The sequence below is a fragment of the Mizuhopecten yessoensis genome, unplaced genomic scaffold (assembly GCF_002113885.1).
Source record: "Mizuhopecten yessoensis strain PY_sf001 unplaced genomic scaffold, ASM211388v2 scaffold2751, whole genome shotgun sequence".
NCBI classification, from domain to species: Eukaryota; Metazoa; Mollusca; class Bivalvia; order Pectinida; family Pectinidae; genus Mizuhopecten; species Mizuhopecten yessoensis.
This window is the reverse complement of record NW_018404701.1, coordinates 99,945-114,549: the sequence shown is the minus strand read 5'-3', so window position 1 is coordinate 114,549 and position 14,605 is coordinate 99,945. Positions and strand designations below refer to the sequence as shown.

The window sequence follows — 14,605 nt, the reverse complement described above, 5'->3', positions numbered from 1 at the left end:
AAAGAGACGAATGCAGTCATGATATTAGAATTGACCCCAGGGTCTGCCCCACCCTTGCAGACTTAACCCCTGGGTCATAACTTTGAAACGGTTAAGATCCCCACCCCAAAACTATATATACAATTGTTGGGCATAAAGAGACGAATGCAGTCATGATATTAGAATTGACCCCAGGGTCTGCCCCACCCTTGCAGACTTAACCCCTGGGTCATAACTTTGAAACGGTTAAGATCCCCACCCCAAAACTATATATACAAATGCTGGGCAAAAAGAGACCAATGCAGTCATGATATTATAATTGATCCTGGGGTCTGGCCACAACCCTAGGGACCTAGTTTCTGAGTCACAGCTTGGAAACAGTTGAGATCTCCACCCCATAACCATACATATAATTGCTGGGCATAAAAAATCAAATACAGATATGCTACAAGGATTGGCCTTGGGGTCTGGCATATTCCCTTGGATCTCATTTGGAGAATATTTTGCCATGATTGCTTAGATATCCAGGTGAGCAATACAGGCCCTCTGGGCCTCTTGTATATATATGTAACAGGAGAAAGAGAAATGCAACGGCCAGACTGAGGTTCGAACCCAGACTCTCCAAACTCTAGATGTCACTCTACCAATTGAGCTACCTGGTCGCTGACGATCAACCCAGTCCAGTTCTGCTACATTCCTCCCTACTTTTTCTAAGTCTTTGCTCCCTAATACAACACTATACAATTCAGTCTTGGATATCCCCTTGCTAAGCAATCACCCAGTGCTTGAAACAAGGGTTAGCAAGCTAGCCAATTTTGTAACAGGAAAAAGAGAAATGCAACAGCCAGACGGGGTTTGAACCCGTGACCCTCTGAACTCTAGATGTACGCTCTACCAATTGAGCTATCTTGTTGCCGCCGATCAACCCAGTCCAGTTCTGCTTCGTATACACTAAGAAGGTGTCTACAGATGACGGGGCCACTTTCAAGTGATATTTCACTGAAATGTCGAAGTCTGGACAGGGAAGCATGACACACGCCCCAGTCACATTATTCTGAACAGGGGCTTATCTTTTTTGTACCAAAGATGGTTAGAGATTTTGTATTGCTTTGTTTTTAATTGATGGGATTATAACCAATTCTCTTCCAATTAAATAGACAAAAACACATGTACGTGACAACACAGAACAGGAAGGGGAAAAAAACACTATTTCATTATATCAGCAAGATATATCTTTGCAGATGTTAAACTCTACAAGAAAAAAAAATCACTGTTCTATAATATCAGAAAGGTTTTATCTTCACAGATGTTTAAATTTACACGACCATTTGTATTTGAAGGTCACGTTTCAAGTTGGTTTGTAAACATAAGTGATATGTCTAGCTGCAGAAACTGATTACATTGGCCCTGAACACAAACTTTACCAAAACACACAGGACAGTGTAGCGTTTCCTGTTTTGCTCCAGCAGAGATAAAGACTGGATTTCTGGTATCACATACTGCTCCTTCCTGATTGCCAGGTTCGGAAGGGTTTCACTTAATTCTATACAGATGTGATTTCATATACTTACATACAGATAATAAAACCTGATTTGATATGTGATATTGCACATGATACTGATGTTGATTGCTATTGCAAGTTTGTTTACAAAGGGGGGAGGGGGCTGGGGGGTGGGGGAGGAAGCAGGATAATGTCTTTTTAACATTTTAAATGTCAAAGAACGCGTCAATAATACTATCAAATGGTAAATAAATTTGTTCTGTTAAAGATGATTGGCGATAAAGACAATATTACTACTATCAATTCTAAATTGATATAATATACTGGGAAATAGATAAGGAAAATCTGATTGAGCCATATATTTCAGCAAGTACAGAAATTATAAAACGCTGAGCCAGCTAGAAATGAGGTGATTTTACTAGAAGCTACTTTCAATTTCCTTCGGACTTATTTGATATTTTCTCTGAATGCAAATTTTATAGTTACTGCAACACTTATCCCAAAATGTAAAGAAAAATAGCTACTGAAAATTCATCATTAACTCATTCACCCCTGAAATTTCATAATGAACTATTCTAACCTTTGAATTGGAAGAGTTCAAATGAGTCTTCAGGGGTGAATGAGATATTGGCCATGGTATATCATTTATAAGTTGACTTGCAGAGAGATATGAATTTAGAGCTTTTGTAAACAAAATAATTATGAGTATAAACCCAATCCTTGTATGACAGTCAGCCCCTGATTATTCTGTACATACGCAGTACTGTAGTTGTCTCCCCTCATGGGATCCTGTGGTCAGATTGTTTTTGCAGTGTTTTTGCCATGTATACATTATAAAAGGAAGCTGTACAGGATTGAGACGAGGGATATTTGAGTTTGAGTGCCCCTGGTACTATCCTCAAGCTATAGTTAGCTTGATTTATCTTCATGCCTACAATTTACAAAAAATTCGGCCATTTGTGAGCATGGTTATATTATATTGTAGCCATGAACCCTCCTATACTCTGGCCCCGGTCTCTATATATGTCTTCACACTGGGCCCATATGTAGGTGTAATTATAAATCCCCTCACCATCCTAAAGCCAACTATCTTCATATCTTCGGACTATATCTGGGCCCATATGTGGGTGTGATGGTACCTTCCTAGCTATCTGTGGGAGTGATATAGCATTCTCCTACACTTCTGTAGCCATGCACCATCACGTCTACAGACTGGGGGCCCACTATCATCGCATCCCTACAACATCAAACAGTCAAAGTCATGTGCAGTAGCAAGATTTTTTGTGATTCGTGTCTTAAGTTTTCCTGGCGTGGTTTAACCGCGGTACGAACACACATACAAGTCTCCGTCTATCTTGTTGTCTTGTGTTTTATGTATATAAAGAGTCTGCACTCTCCTTGCGTGTTTATCAAACGACTCTAATGTCTATTAGGTGTCAGAATGCAACAGGAAGTGTTTTTATCGCGACGTAAAACGAGGAATGTGGTCATTGATTGCAGGTAAATAAGAGATACTTCAGAAAGATTCCGCAGCATTAGACGTTATCAATTCTTTTACACTTAGCAGTGTGTTCGAGTTATCATTTCCATTTCTGATTTAAATTTCTGTCATCTTTTACTGTAAAGCTTTTCATTAAATATGATAGCTACTTTAAGATGGTACCTGCAACTCGAAAGTTTTTATCTAGATCTTAATGGAGTTTGTCGTTTTTTATCAACGGTAAGAAAGTTTTGCGAGATGTATGACGAGCGTGGTACACTGCGGTATCTGTATCTCCAGAATCACGTACACTTGTAGATAGAAAACTTTCTGACAGCTTTCTTGTGGGGCCTCTTGTGAGCAAGTGGATGGTTTCTGTTTGATGTAGAAATTGGTTTGGATGAGGATGGTATCATTTTATTTGTAGGGAATTTATATATATGTAGGCATATAGTTTATTCGCACACTTCAACTGTCGTTTTCATTCATTTTTACGTGAAGTGGGAGTTGAAAAAATAAATTGTAAGTGGAAAATCAAACTAAAGACTTTGCTTTGGTTATTATAAATTTTATGCTCCGCGCTATTTCCTAAGGAGCTGCCTGACATGTGTGTTCAATTACATTATCCTGATTAATCGTCTTCGGTCTAGCAACTTTATGATCATTTCTTAATGGATTTTGATCAATTTTTTTTCGCCAAAGGTTTCATTTTCAAGGTAAAACCATCTCAGTGTCATAAGCAACTTATTATCTGAAAAAAAATGTTGGTCAATTTTATACCAAAATTCATTCAAGGGGAGAAGAAAGCAAAAGTGAACGTAACTGTTAAAGTGTTGAGGATATCCATGTCAGGATTTATAGCTTGCATATAACATTACATTTGGCTTCAATTGGTGTCAAAACCTCTTTAATGGCTTGAATCTTGACAAATTTTTAGCCCAATAATCATCCGATTATATATTCAAACCACCCTGCATCCGTGGTCCGTCATCCGTCCTTAAACAATTCTTGTTATCACTATTAAATCTCAGGAAGTATCAAAGGGATTTTTCTAAAGAAAAAAAGTATTTAGGTTCCCCTTGGTCCCCAGTTGTGCATGTTTACTTTCGAGACTGATCAGATAAACAAAATGGCCAACACTGGCAGCCATCTTGAAATTTTGACAATGAAGTTTTTTTATGGAAATTTCGCAATAAGTACTGGAGAGATCTTTCTCAAATTTGACATGTAGATTCACCTTGTTCCCTCGTTGTGCATGTTTACTTTTGAGACTGATAAGATAAACAAAATGGCCACCAAGTGACCATCTTGGATTTTGACAGTCAAGGTTTGTTATCGCTATTTCTCAAAAAGGACTGGAAAGATCAAATTTGACATGTAGGTTCCCCTTGATCTGTAGTTGTGCATGTTTTCTTATGAGACTGATCGGATAACCAAATCTCCTAGGAGTACTGAAGATTTCTTGCTCAAATGTTTATATGTAGGTTCCCCACGGTCCTTTATTGTTCATGTTTACTTTTGAGACTGATCAGATAAACAAAATTGCTGACAGGTGGCCATCTTTGATTTTTGACATTGAAGGTTTGTTAGTGCTATTTCTCAGGAATAACTTGAGGGATCTTTCTCAAATTTGATATGTAGGTTCCCCTTGTTGTGCATGTTATATTTTGAGACTGATCATAAAAACAAAATGGCTAAAGGAAGAACTAAACAGATCTTTCTCATATTGCAATGATCGGTTCTATTTCTTTGACATTAAGTACTGTACTAGTAAATATGTGAAATGACAAACTCACTTTGAAGGTTGGCTTTCATACACATCAGTATTAAGTTTAGATCAAAAGTTACCTCAAGGTGCATTTACTGTTAACATGACTCTATCAAACAGATTAGAGGAAAGAAAAGAAAGGATCGAACTGACAAAGAACGAATGAATATGGTACAATGGTGGGCGCCAAGATTCCTATGTTTTCCTGAACATTTTCAACATTTTGGCCAGGATATGTTTATCAAGAATCTGTCAAGTTGAGTGATCAGTTTTCACCTCATAATTAACTGCATAACCCCGTTCAGTAATAAATCTGAATTTCATGTTGTGCTCTAATAACTTTCAGGATACTTCTTGAATTACAAATAAGTATTGGTAAAATTGCACCATTTTGCTTTGAAAATAGATATTTTTCTTAACATTTTTAATCCAAAAGATCTGTGGATTTTTTTTATTTAAAGATGTTAAAATTTTAAACAAAACGAACACAATTTCATTTTAAGCTCACCTAGCCCGATAAGGGCCATCCCTGTGAGCTAAAAATATGCCGTACTGCGGCGTCCATCCGTCAACTTTTTCTTTTGAACGACTTCTTCTGACGAACTGGAGGACTTAGGGTCAAGATATTTGGCCAGTTGGTACCTGGGATAGAGTGCTATAAAGATTCCTCATTAAAATGACCTTGACCCACTTTCAAGTTCACAGGGGTCAAATATGTTAAAAAATTCAAACAACAATAACCTAAGAACCATTTGGACTAAAGTCATGATACTTATTTATCTTATGAAGACCAGCAGTGCGAATCTTTTTCTAAATTACAGTAATGAGGTCAAAGGTCAACTTTGAGTGCTAGTTGGGGGTCAAAGGTCAACATGGGTTAAAAGCTTTAACAGTCTTCTACTCAAATTCCATAAGGCCCGGGGTCATGATATTTGGCCAGGAGGTACCTGGAATGGAGTGCTATAAAGTGTCCTCATTTAAATTACCTTGACCTAACTTCAAACAACAATATCTTAAGAAACATTTGGTTTAGAGTCATGATACTTAGTAATGATACTATGTGTATGTTATGTAGATCAGCTGTGTGAATGGTTTTCTTTATTATAGTAATGAGGTCAAAGGTTAACTTTAAGTGCTAGCCAGAGTCAAAGGTCAACATGGGTTAAACAACAATATCTTAAGAACTGTTTAAGAGATGTTAAAATGTCTTGTGTTCTAGTGACCAAATTTGGTCTGAAGTTACCTTTAAAAATTATGTCAGTTTCATGTAACAAAAGAAACAGGTGAGTGATACAGGCCCTTTGGGCCTCTTGTTTTCAATATTTATATCTCTGTGGGGGGTTTTCAGGGGGCTTATAGTGTTACCCAAAGTCCATGGCATCCCATCAAAACTATAATCATTATCATAGGATGGACTTCAGAAAATCCTAAGTTCTTGGTTATGCCCCTTTGATATGCTGTCATTTTTTTTTCGTGTCATAGAGTAAGTTGCGTTTCCCTGAATACCATGAAAATCCATGCGTTAATTCTTATTTGTCTGAAGAATCTGAAGAATCGTGATCGACAATCGTATGAGTTAAGAGGTTTGAAGATAAACGTGTATGCTGTAGATTAAATCAATGTACTCCATTTTGTTTTATTACCTCTTCAAAGATGTTTACTTGTAAAATGCATCGTTTGCATTTTTTTTCTCATTCAATGATTCATATGTAACAGATTCTGTTAAATGTTTACTTCGTTATATTGTACGCTAGCGTCCCAGTGCTTTGATTACAAACATACACATTTGTGTACTTCTCCAACAGAATCCTCATCAATATCTTTTCGTAATCGGTAATCTATTATGATTAAGCCACATACAAAGTTGCAAATTGATATGGTATATGGTGGCAAAAAAAGTCTGGAAAACTTAAATGTGACTGCCGCCGCCATCGACAACGTGTGATGACTGACAGATGATCCTTAAGTGTTCGCCATGGTTCTCAGGCAGCACGACACAGAAAGGCAGGACAGTGAAGAAAGAAAGGAAAGATTTAAGCCAAGTGTGTTGCAATGGGGGCAGAAGATCTATTTTGGTCTGTTCAATGTCCCCCAAGTAGTAGACATGTGAACGAAAATCCCTGAATCTTCAGGGGGCCAACTCTTATGTAATACAAGAGAGATATGTACAATGTGTTATGTAAAAGATAGTAAACTTCCGGTGTTGTTGTCAGTTCATCCTTTCTTTGGGAAGACGACCATCTTCATCATTACCGTGGGACAGTTGGATGCATTTGGGATCGGAGAGACTGACCAAGTGTGTCTGTGCCTGGAAGGTTCTGATATAGTGGGGGCAGGTTAACAGCTGCTACTTATGCATGCTCACTTCAGTATCAAGGACGCTTACCTATCTTCTGTCTGTATCTAAAACCAGATTAACTCATTCACCCTTAAAGACACATTTGAACTCTTCCAATTCAAAGGTTGGAAAAGTTCATTATGAAAGTTCAGGGGTGAATGATTTATGAGGGGTGGCGGTGGCCAAGTGGTAAAGGTGTCTTGACGTTTTGCTACCACTAGCTAGCCCTCCACCACTGGGTCGAGGGTTCGAGACCTACCTGGGACAGTTGCGAGGTACTGCCCGTAGATCTGTGGTTTTTCTCCGGGAACTCCGGCTTTCCTCCACCACCAAAACCTGGCACGTCCTTAATTGACCATAGCTGTTAATAGGACATAAAACACAAACAATTCAAAAACCAAAATAATAGGGCCCTGCATGGAAGATGTTGGTGCCCTATAGTAGTCACTGGGGCTTTCTGTCCATCTGTCAGCCTTTCCACACTTTCGTTACACAAGATATCTCGGAATCCAAAAGACTAATCTTTCTGAAATTTGAAATGTTGATACACTATGAAAACATTGAGATATATCTTTGTAGATGTGCAATAGGGGTTTAAAAGTTTTGTAAGGTCCAGGTCACTTTCACTAAAAATAGATCATAGGGAGTACATGCAGTCAGGCACATGGCAAGGCCATTGCTGATATCTGATCGTGAGTGTTCTTATAAGTTTACCTGAATCGAAAAACAGGCATGCATTCAACTTGCACTGTTTGAGTGAAATGGTGTGAGAGGAATCCGTAAATGATATAAACAGCTCTGCCAAAAAATACTACTACTTAACGAAAACCTGAATATCTTAATATATTGTACAAATACAGGAACCTTAACACAGTAGAACTACACAAATATTGTACACAACAACAAAAATCTCTCTATAAATGTACACAACAAAGCGAAGTACTGTGAATTTACTAATTTTCGTGTTTTTTTTAATTTCGATGATTACATATGTGTAATCTTTATGCATCCACAAATTCATAGGTCCACGAAGTAATTACAACTTTGATATAAAGCAATTCTCTGTTTGAGTGGGTACTTGTAATCCATGAACTCATGTACCCACGAAATGGTGTTTTGTCGGAAAACCACGAAATTTGGGCCCCTACCAAAAATATCTGATTTCACAGTATACAAATACTTGCATATTCTGAGATTCTTTAAAGTGCCTGTTCTGGTATGCTGTAGCACATCGTGGCGTGGTAAAATGTTTACTAGATCGTGTTGATACGAATATTTAAAAGACAGGGTGTTAAAGTTACATCGGAGATTTCCCTGCAATCCATTAATGTCATTTCCGAGCGGAGGCCAGCATTTACACTAGCAACATTCCGCCGATCAAACAAGTCTGAAGTACAGAACGGGATCTACTTTAGGGAAGCTGGTTGTTCTGGAATCTGGATAAATAATCAAAGTTTAGTGATTAATGCCATACACAGATTTATTATACATCAACTGCAAAATTCATGCGATTTTGTATTCCCAAGTTTATGCATTACAAAGAAAGTCTGCATTGTAATGTAAATAAAATAATTTAGTCCATTAGTTCGATTTCGTCAGTTGAGTTGTGATCCAAGTAATCCAGGCAAGAGGTTGTTATATCATCTGGTGATATTTGAAACACGATCTCTGATTGGCTGAATCAACGGTGAAATCCTAAAAGGAAACCAAATATCTCAAACAGACATATTTTTTAACAGATTGTGTGGTATTTTAATGTAGAAACTTGGGGTCATTTTAAAAACACTTTGATATGACCATGGGAACTGTTTAACAATTTGACACTTACTTAACTTATGGAACTTACAAGATATGTTTTCAATTTCTAGAACAGGAGAAAACTACAGAACTGATAAACATCTTGTTCTAACATTAACTTGGTCTATAAGCCCACGTAATTAACCTCACTGTTTCAGTTTTTCAATTTTGGCCCAATGACCATTTTGTTGTGGTCTCACTTTTTCGTAGGCTATACAGGCCAACTAAACCTCTTGTTTTTACTTTTATGGAACCTATATGAACCTCTTTTTTTCTTTTTAAAGTGACTATAGGTGCAGTAAACCTTTACTGTTCTAATGTCCCAAAAGTCCATTTGTAAGTTTGTTCGTTTGTACGTATGTTCACATTTTGCCATCACTCGATCCCCTAACCTCACTCATGCATGGAATTTTGATCAAAGTTCATATCTTGGTCATGCATGAGAATACCTTGAACAGTTTTGTGTTTCAACGGTTTTCGGTCAAGATAACGGTCAAGGTCACCATTATTATTTATGATACTTAATTTGGGTCTAGCAATTTCATTGCTCCCTTACTAGCATATAACCTAAGCTCTCATAAACCTGCATATGTTATCCTCAGAAGCAGACTTTTCCTTGTCAGACTTGTCAGTAACCCTAAATGTCTTAATTGCTGCACATCCTACTTACCTTTAAATTGCTGACAGCCCTGTTGTCTTTTAGCAAAAAAATGTCCTTATCTTTAATCTAACCAGTTCATATTGTGTTGATGAGTGGATCCCACGATGCTATCAGGATTTTTCCAGTGGGCCCTCTGATGTGAGGAGATACATGTGTGCTTGTCTATTTACTTTTGTCAAAAAAACGTTATACTGAAAGGGTAATGAAATTCTGCTTCAAAACAATTCTTGGCAGATTAGCAGCGTTCTATGTACAAGAAATTGGATCTGTTTCAAGGTCAGCAGGAATAACTCATTTTTAGGGCATGAAGGCCAAGCTGAGTAGACCAGTTAGGACCAACTAGAACCTAGAAGGCCAAGCTAAAAAGATGAGTTAGGACACACTAAGGACCTAGAAGGCCAAGCTAAGTAGTCAAGATAGGACACACTAAGGAACTAGAAGGCCAAGCTAAGTAGACGAGTTAGGACCCACTAGAACCTAGTAGGCCAAGCTAAGTAGACGAGTTAGGACACACTCGAACCTAGAAAGCCAAGCTAAGTAGACGAGTAAGGACACACTAGGACCTAGAAGGCCAAGCTAAGAAGACGAGTTAGGACACACTAGAACCTAGTAGGCCAAGCTAAGTAGACGAGTTAGGACACACTCGAACCTAGAAAGCCAAGCTAAGTAGACGAGTTAGGACACACTAGAACCTAGAAAGCCAAGCTAAGAAGACGAGTTAGGACACACTAGAACCTAGAAGGCCAAGCTCAGAGTAGACAAGTTAGGACACACTAGAACCTAGAAGGCCAAGCTACTAGGACCTAGAAGGCCAAGCTAAGTAGACGAGTTATGACACACTAGGACCTAGAAGACCAAGCTAAGTAGACGAGTTATGACACACTAGGACCTAGAAGACCAAGCTAAGTAGACGAGTTAGAACACACTAGGCCCTAGAAGACCAAGCTAAGTAAACGAGTTAGGACACACTAGGACCTAGAAGACCAAGCTAAGTAGACGAGTTAGAACACACTAAGACCTAGAAGACCAAGCTAAGTAGACGAGTTAGGACACACCAGGACCTAGAAGGCCAAGCTGAAAAGACAAGTTAGGACACACTAGAACCTAGAAAGCCAAGCTAAGAAGACGAGTTAGGACACATTAGAACCTAGAAGGCCAAGCTCAGGCTAGACCAGTTAAGACACACTAGAACCTAGAAGGCCAAGCTAAGTAGACGAGTTATGACACACTAGGACCTAGAAGACCAAGATAAGTAGACGAGTTATGACACACTAGGACCTAGAAGACCAAGATAAGTAGACGAGTTATGACACACTAGGACCTAGAAGGCCAAGCTAAGAAGACGAGTTAGGACACACTAGGACCTAGAAGACCAAGATAAGTAGACGAGTTATGACACACTAGGACCTAGAAGACCAAGCTAAGTAGACGAGTTAGGACACACTAGAACCTAGAAAGCCAAGCTCAGAGTAGACGAGTTAGGACATTCTAGGACCTAGAAGGCCAAGCTGAGTAGATGAGTTAGGACACACTAGGACCTAGAAGGCCAAGCTAAATAGATGAGTTAGGACACACTAGAACTTAGAAGGCCAAGCTGAAAAGACAAGTTAGGACACACTAGAACCTAGAAGGCCAAGCTCAGAGTAGACGAGTTAGGACATTCTAGGACCTAGAAGGCCAAGCTAAGAAGACGAGCTAGGACACACTAAGACCTAGAAGGCCAAGCTAAGTAGACGAGTTAGGACACACTAAGACCTAGAAGGCCAAGCTAAGTAGACGAGTTATGACACACTAGGACCTAGAAGGCCAAGTTTAGTGTTAAGTATCATTAGGTTAGGACACACTAGGACCTAGAGGGCCAAGTTTAGTATTAGATATCATTAGGTTAGGACACATTAGGGCAAAAAGGTTAAACAAACTGAATAGATGGGTTAGGATGTAGATTATTGGAAGGGGTGGCGGGGATGTAAGGCTAATTAAAACACTCCATTCAGTTTGTTTATTGTTTAAGCAGTACAACTTAAAATACACAGCAAAACAACACAATAATTACATAACAGTGCAAAGTTAATGTGGTTATACAGAAGAGAATAATTATAAATAAATATGCATGCATGCACATATCCTACGCAACACACTCATGCACGCATAAACATGTAGGCCAAGCAAAATAAATATGATAAGACACACTAAGGCAATAGGGCCAAGCTAAAATAGGATACAACACACAGAGGCAAGAAGGCAAAGTTAAAATAGGATGGGACACACTAAGGCAAAAAGATTTTTGCAGTTATATGCGTAAGTTTTTCTTTTACCTAAATCTTCTTTCTGAAAGACTCACTCTTAATGACCTTGATAAATATCTTCATGCATGATTCTTTGAACTTGGATATCACTATATAGCTACCTAATGACACATTTAAAAGGAACACCAAAATATGTGCACATTGATTAAAGAATTGTTAAGGGAGATAACTGTAACACACTATGTCCAGGGTACTTGTGGTACATATACATACGTACTCACTTGAATAATAAATGGTTGTTATGAGAGACAGCAATGTTTAGAGTACATCACAAATTTTGTGAGGAGTCAGTCTCATTTCCTCTGAGATGTGATAGAACTTTATGAATTGTATCATTGATATTAATTAAATTGGTTAATCCTGTACACTTTTATGGTATACTCGGAAACTTTCGCCCTTCACAGGTAAAATATGTATATTCATATTGGCCCACTGTTATTTTCGCTCTTCATATGAAATGACAAAGTATATAGTATGGCTGTACATTAAAAACAACAACAACAAAAATCAAAATTTTACTTGCACACGTGTAACTACAAAGTTGTTTGAAGGCAAAACAGGGAAACACAGTGAAATATATACAGAGACATGTACATGAAGAAAAGTCGCAAAGTGATTCCTTATATTTCTAATATACATCAACATGAACAAAATTAACATAGCTTCAAATAGAAAATTTGATTTATACATTGTTAGCTGCAAAGTCCATACCCTATATACTGTCAGCAGGCCCACCCTACACTGTCAGCAAGCCCAGCGGGTACCCTACACTGTCAGCAAGCCCACCCTACACTGTCAGCAAGCCTACCCTACACTGTCAGCAAGCCCACCCTACACTGTGACCAAGCCCACTGTCCGGGCAGATACGCTGTCTTGATAAATTTGTTGTTATAACAGAGGGCAAAAAAGGTTAAAAGTTTAACTGCAGCGAAAATTTCCCAGTATGCAATACTGGTGTGGGACATTTAATTTGTTCATCTCCAATCATATACCATTGTGTTTTATGATTGATTTGATTGACCTGTTTGTATTCTTTCTCTACATTATTTTCCATTCTATTTGACAGATTTGGGATATGACCGGTATAAATTCATTGTCCAAGTGGTGATAGGAGAACAGCGAGGGGAGGGTGTCAAGTAAGTACAGTATAATGTCTAAATTTCACTTCCTTCGTATCGTCCAGGTAAGTACATGTTCAACCAACTAGAATCATCGGAATAAATTATTGTCTGATCACATCATTGCATGGGTAGAATAAGATGATCAGATACAAAAAAAATTTGTATAGTTGGTAATTTTCGCAGGGGAATTTCATTTCGCTGTATTAACGGTCACCATATATAGCGCGAAATTAAATACTTGGCCAATCTTAATAGCATGAATAAGTAGATATGAATGAAAAGAGCTGTTAACCCTTTCACCCCTATGTAACTTTAGTAGACTCTACCATGCATTGATATGGATGAGTCCATTATGGTCTACAGGAGTGAAAGGGTTAATCCTTTTTCTGGCGAGCAATGGAGATGAAATACCTGTTCAAAATCGTATTTTGTGTTATTTTCATAAAACACTTGTAAAATAAATCCCATTAACTGAAAAAACCAAAATTACCCTCATGAGCAGAATATTTCTACCTGGCAATGGTACGTTAAATTGAATCCCTTCAAATTAGTCCTGATCAGGACAACAGTGAAATATATATTAGCCCCACGAAATTAAACGAACTATATACATACAGTTCTTATATTTCTGTTGCACAGTCCTAAGATAGCTCTACCAACCCACTCTGTGGTTACAATCAAACGGCAGTAAGAACTTTTACACGTGAATGTTTTCGAGTCTGAAACAGCTTGTGTTCGTTTCGTCTACACTGTAAAAGTTAAAAGAGCTAGGGCCCGTTCTTGGATGAAACGTCAAACTCAAATTAGGATGGATATTTTATAATGGTTTCCGATCGACTTTTGGGTGTTATCAAGTTTTAAGCCCTCAACATTAGGGTAAAATGTGTTCCATGATTTTTGTGTCGCTGCTAAACATATCGTCTTTTCATTGAGTATATTCTACATCAGTTAAAATCACGAAGGAGAATTCCACTTCAGAGATATTTTTTTCCTTTTTGTTCATTTTCTTTAACTGGAAGTATATACTCCTTTCTGTATAGATGATTTAGCGGGGGGGGGGGGGGGGGGGTAATTATTTTCTGAGTTAGATTTTCTCCCTTTTTATACGCCCGTCAAATTTGACAGAAGTATTATGGTATGGGGTTGTCCGGCCGGCCAGCTGACCGATCTCTTTGAAACTTGGTATACATTGTAATCATGATATGAAGTTGTGTCTCCCTTAAAATAATTTTGATTCAACAATTTTTGCAAAAGTTATTGCCCTTTGTTCATTTCAGTATTTGATTTTTTTTGTCCGGAGATCTCCTCCTACATTTTTTGAATGATTTCTTTGAAACTTAGTAGGCTAAATAATCATGATACATTGTGTATGCTGTTGTGTCTCCCTTAAAAGAATTTTGATTCAACGATTTTTCAAAAGTTATTGCCCTATGTTCATTTCAGTATTTGATTTTTTGTCTGGCAATCTCCTCCTACATTTTTAGGTCACCTGAGACAAAGTCTCAAGTGACCTATTGCGATCGCCTTTTGTCCGTCGTTGTCCGTCGTGCGTCCGTAAACAATTTACATTTTTGACTTCTTCTCCAAAACCCCTGAACCAATTTCAATGAAATTTTGCAGGGACCTTCCATGGACAAAGGTCAACAAAAATAGT

At 38.1% G+C, this 14,605-nt stretch overlaps 1 protein-coding gene across 1 annotated transcript in view; it reads left to right on the top strand.

Annotated features, from left to right (window-relative positions):
• Positions 1-14,605, top strand: part of LOC110446521 (tctex1 domain-containing protein 2-like) — a 40,997-nt gene that overhangs the window by 15,385 nt on the left and 11,007 nt on the right. Inside the window, exon 3 of the mRNA XM_021491714.1 lies at positions 12,897-12,966. Within this exon, the coding sequence (XP_021347389.1) occupies positions 12,897-12,966 (70 nt within the window). The remainder of the gene's footprint in view (positions 1-12,896; positions 12,967-14,605) is intronic.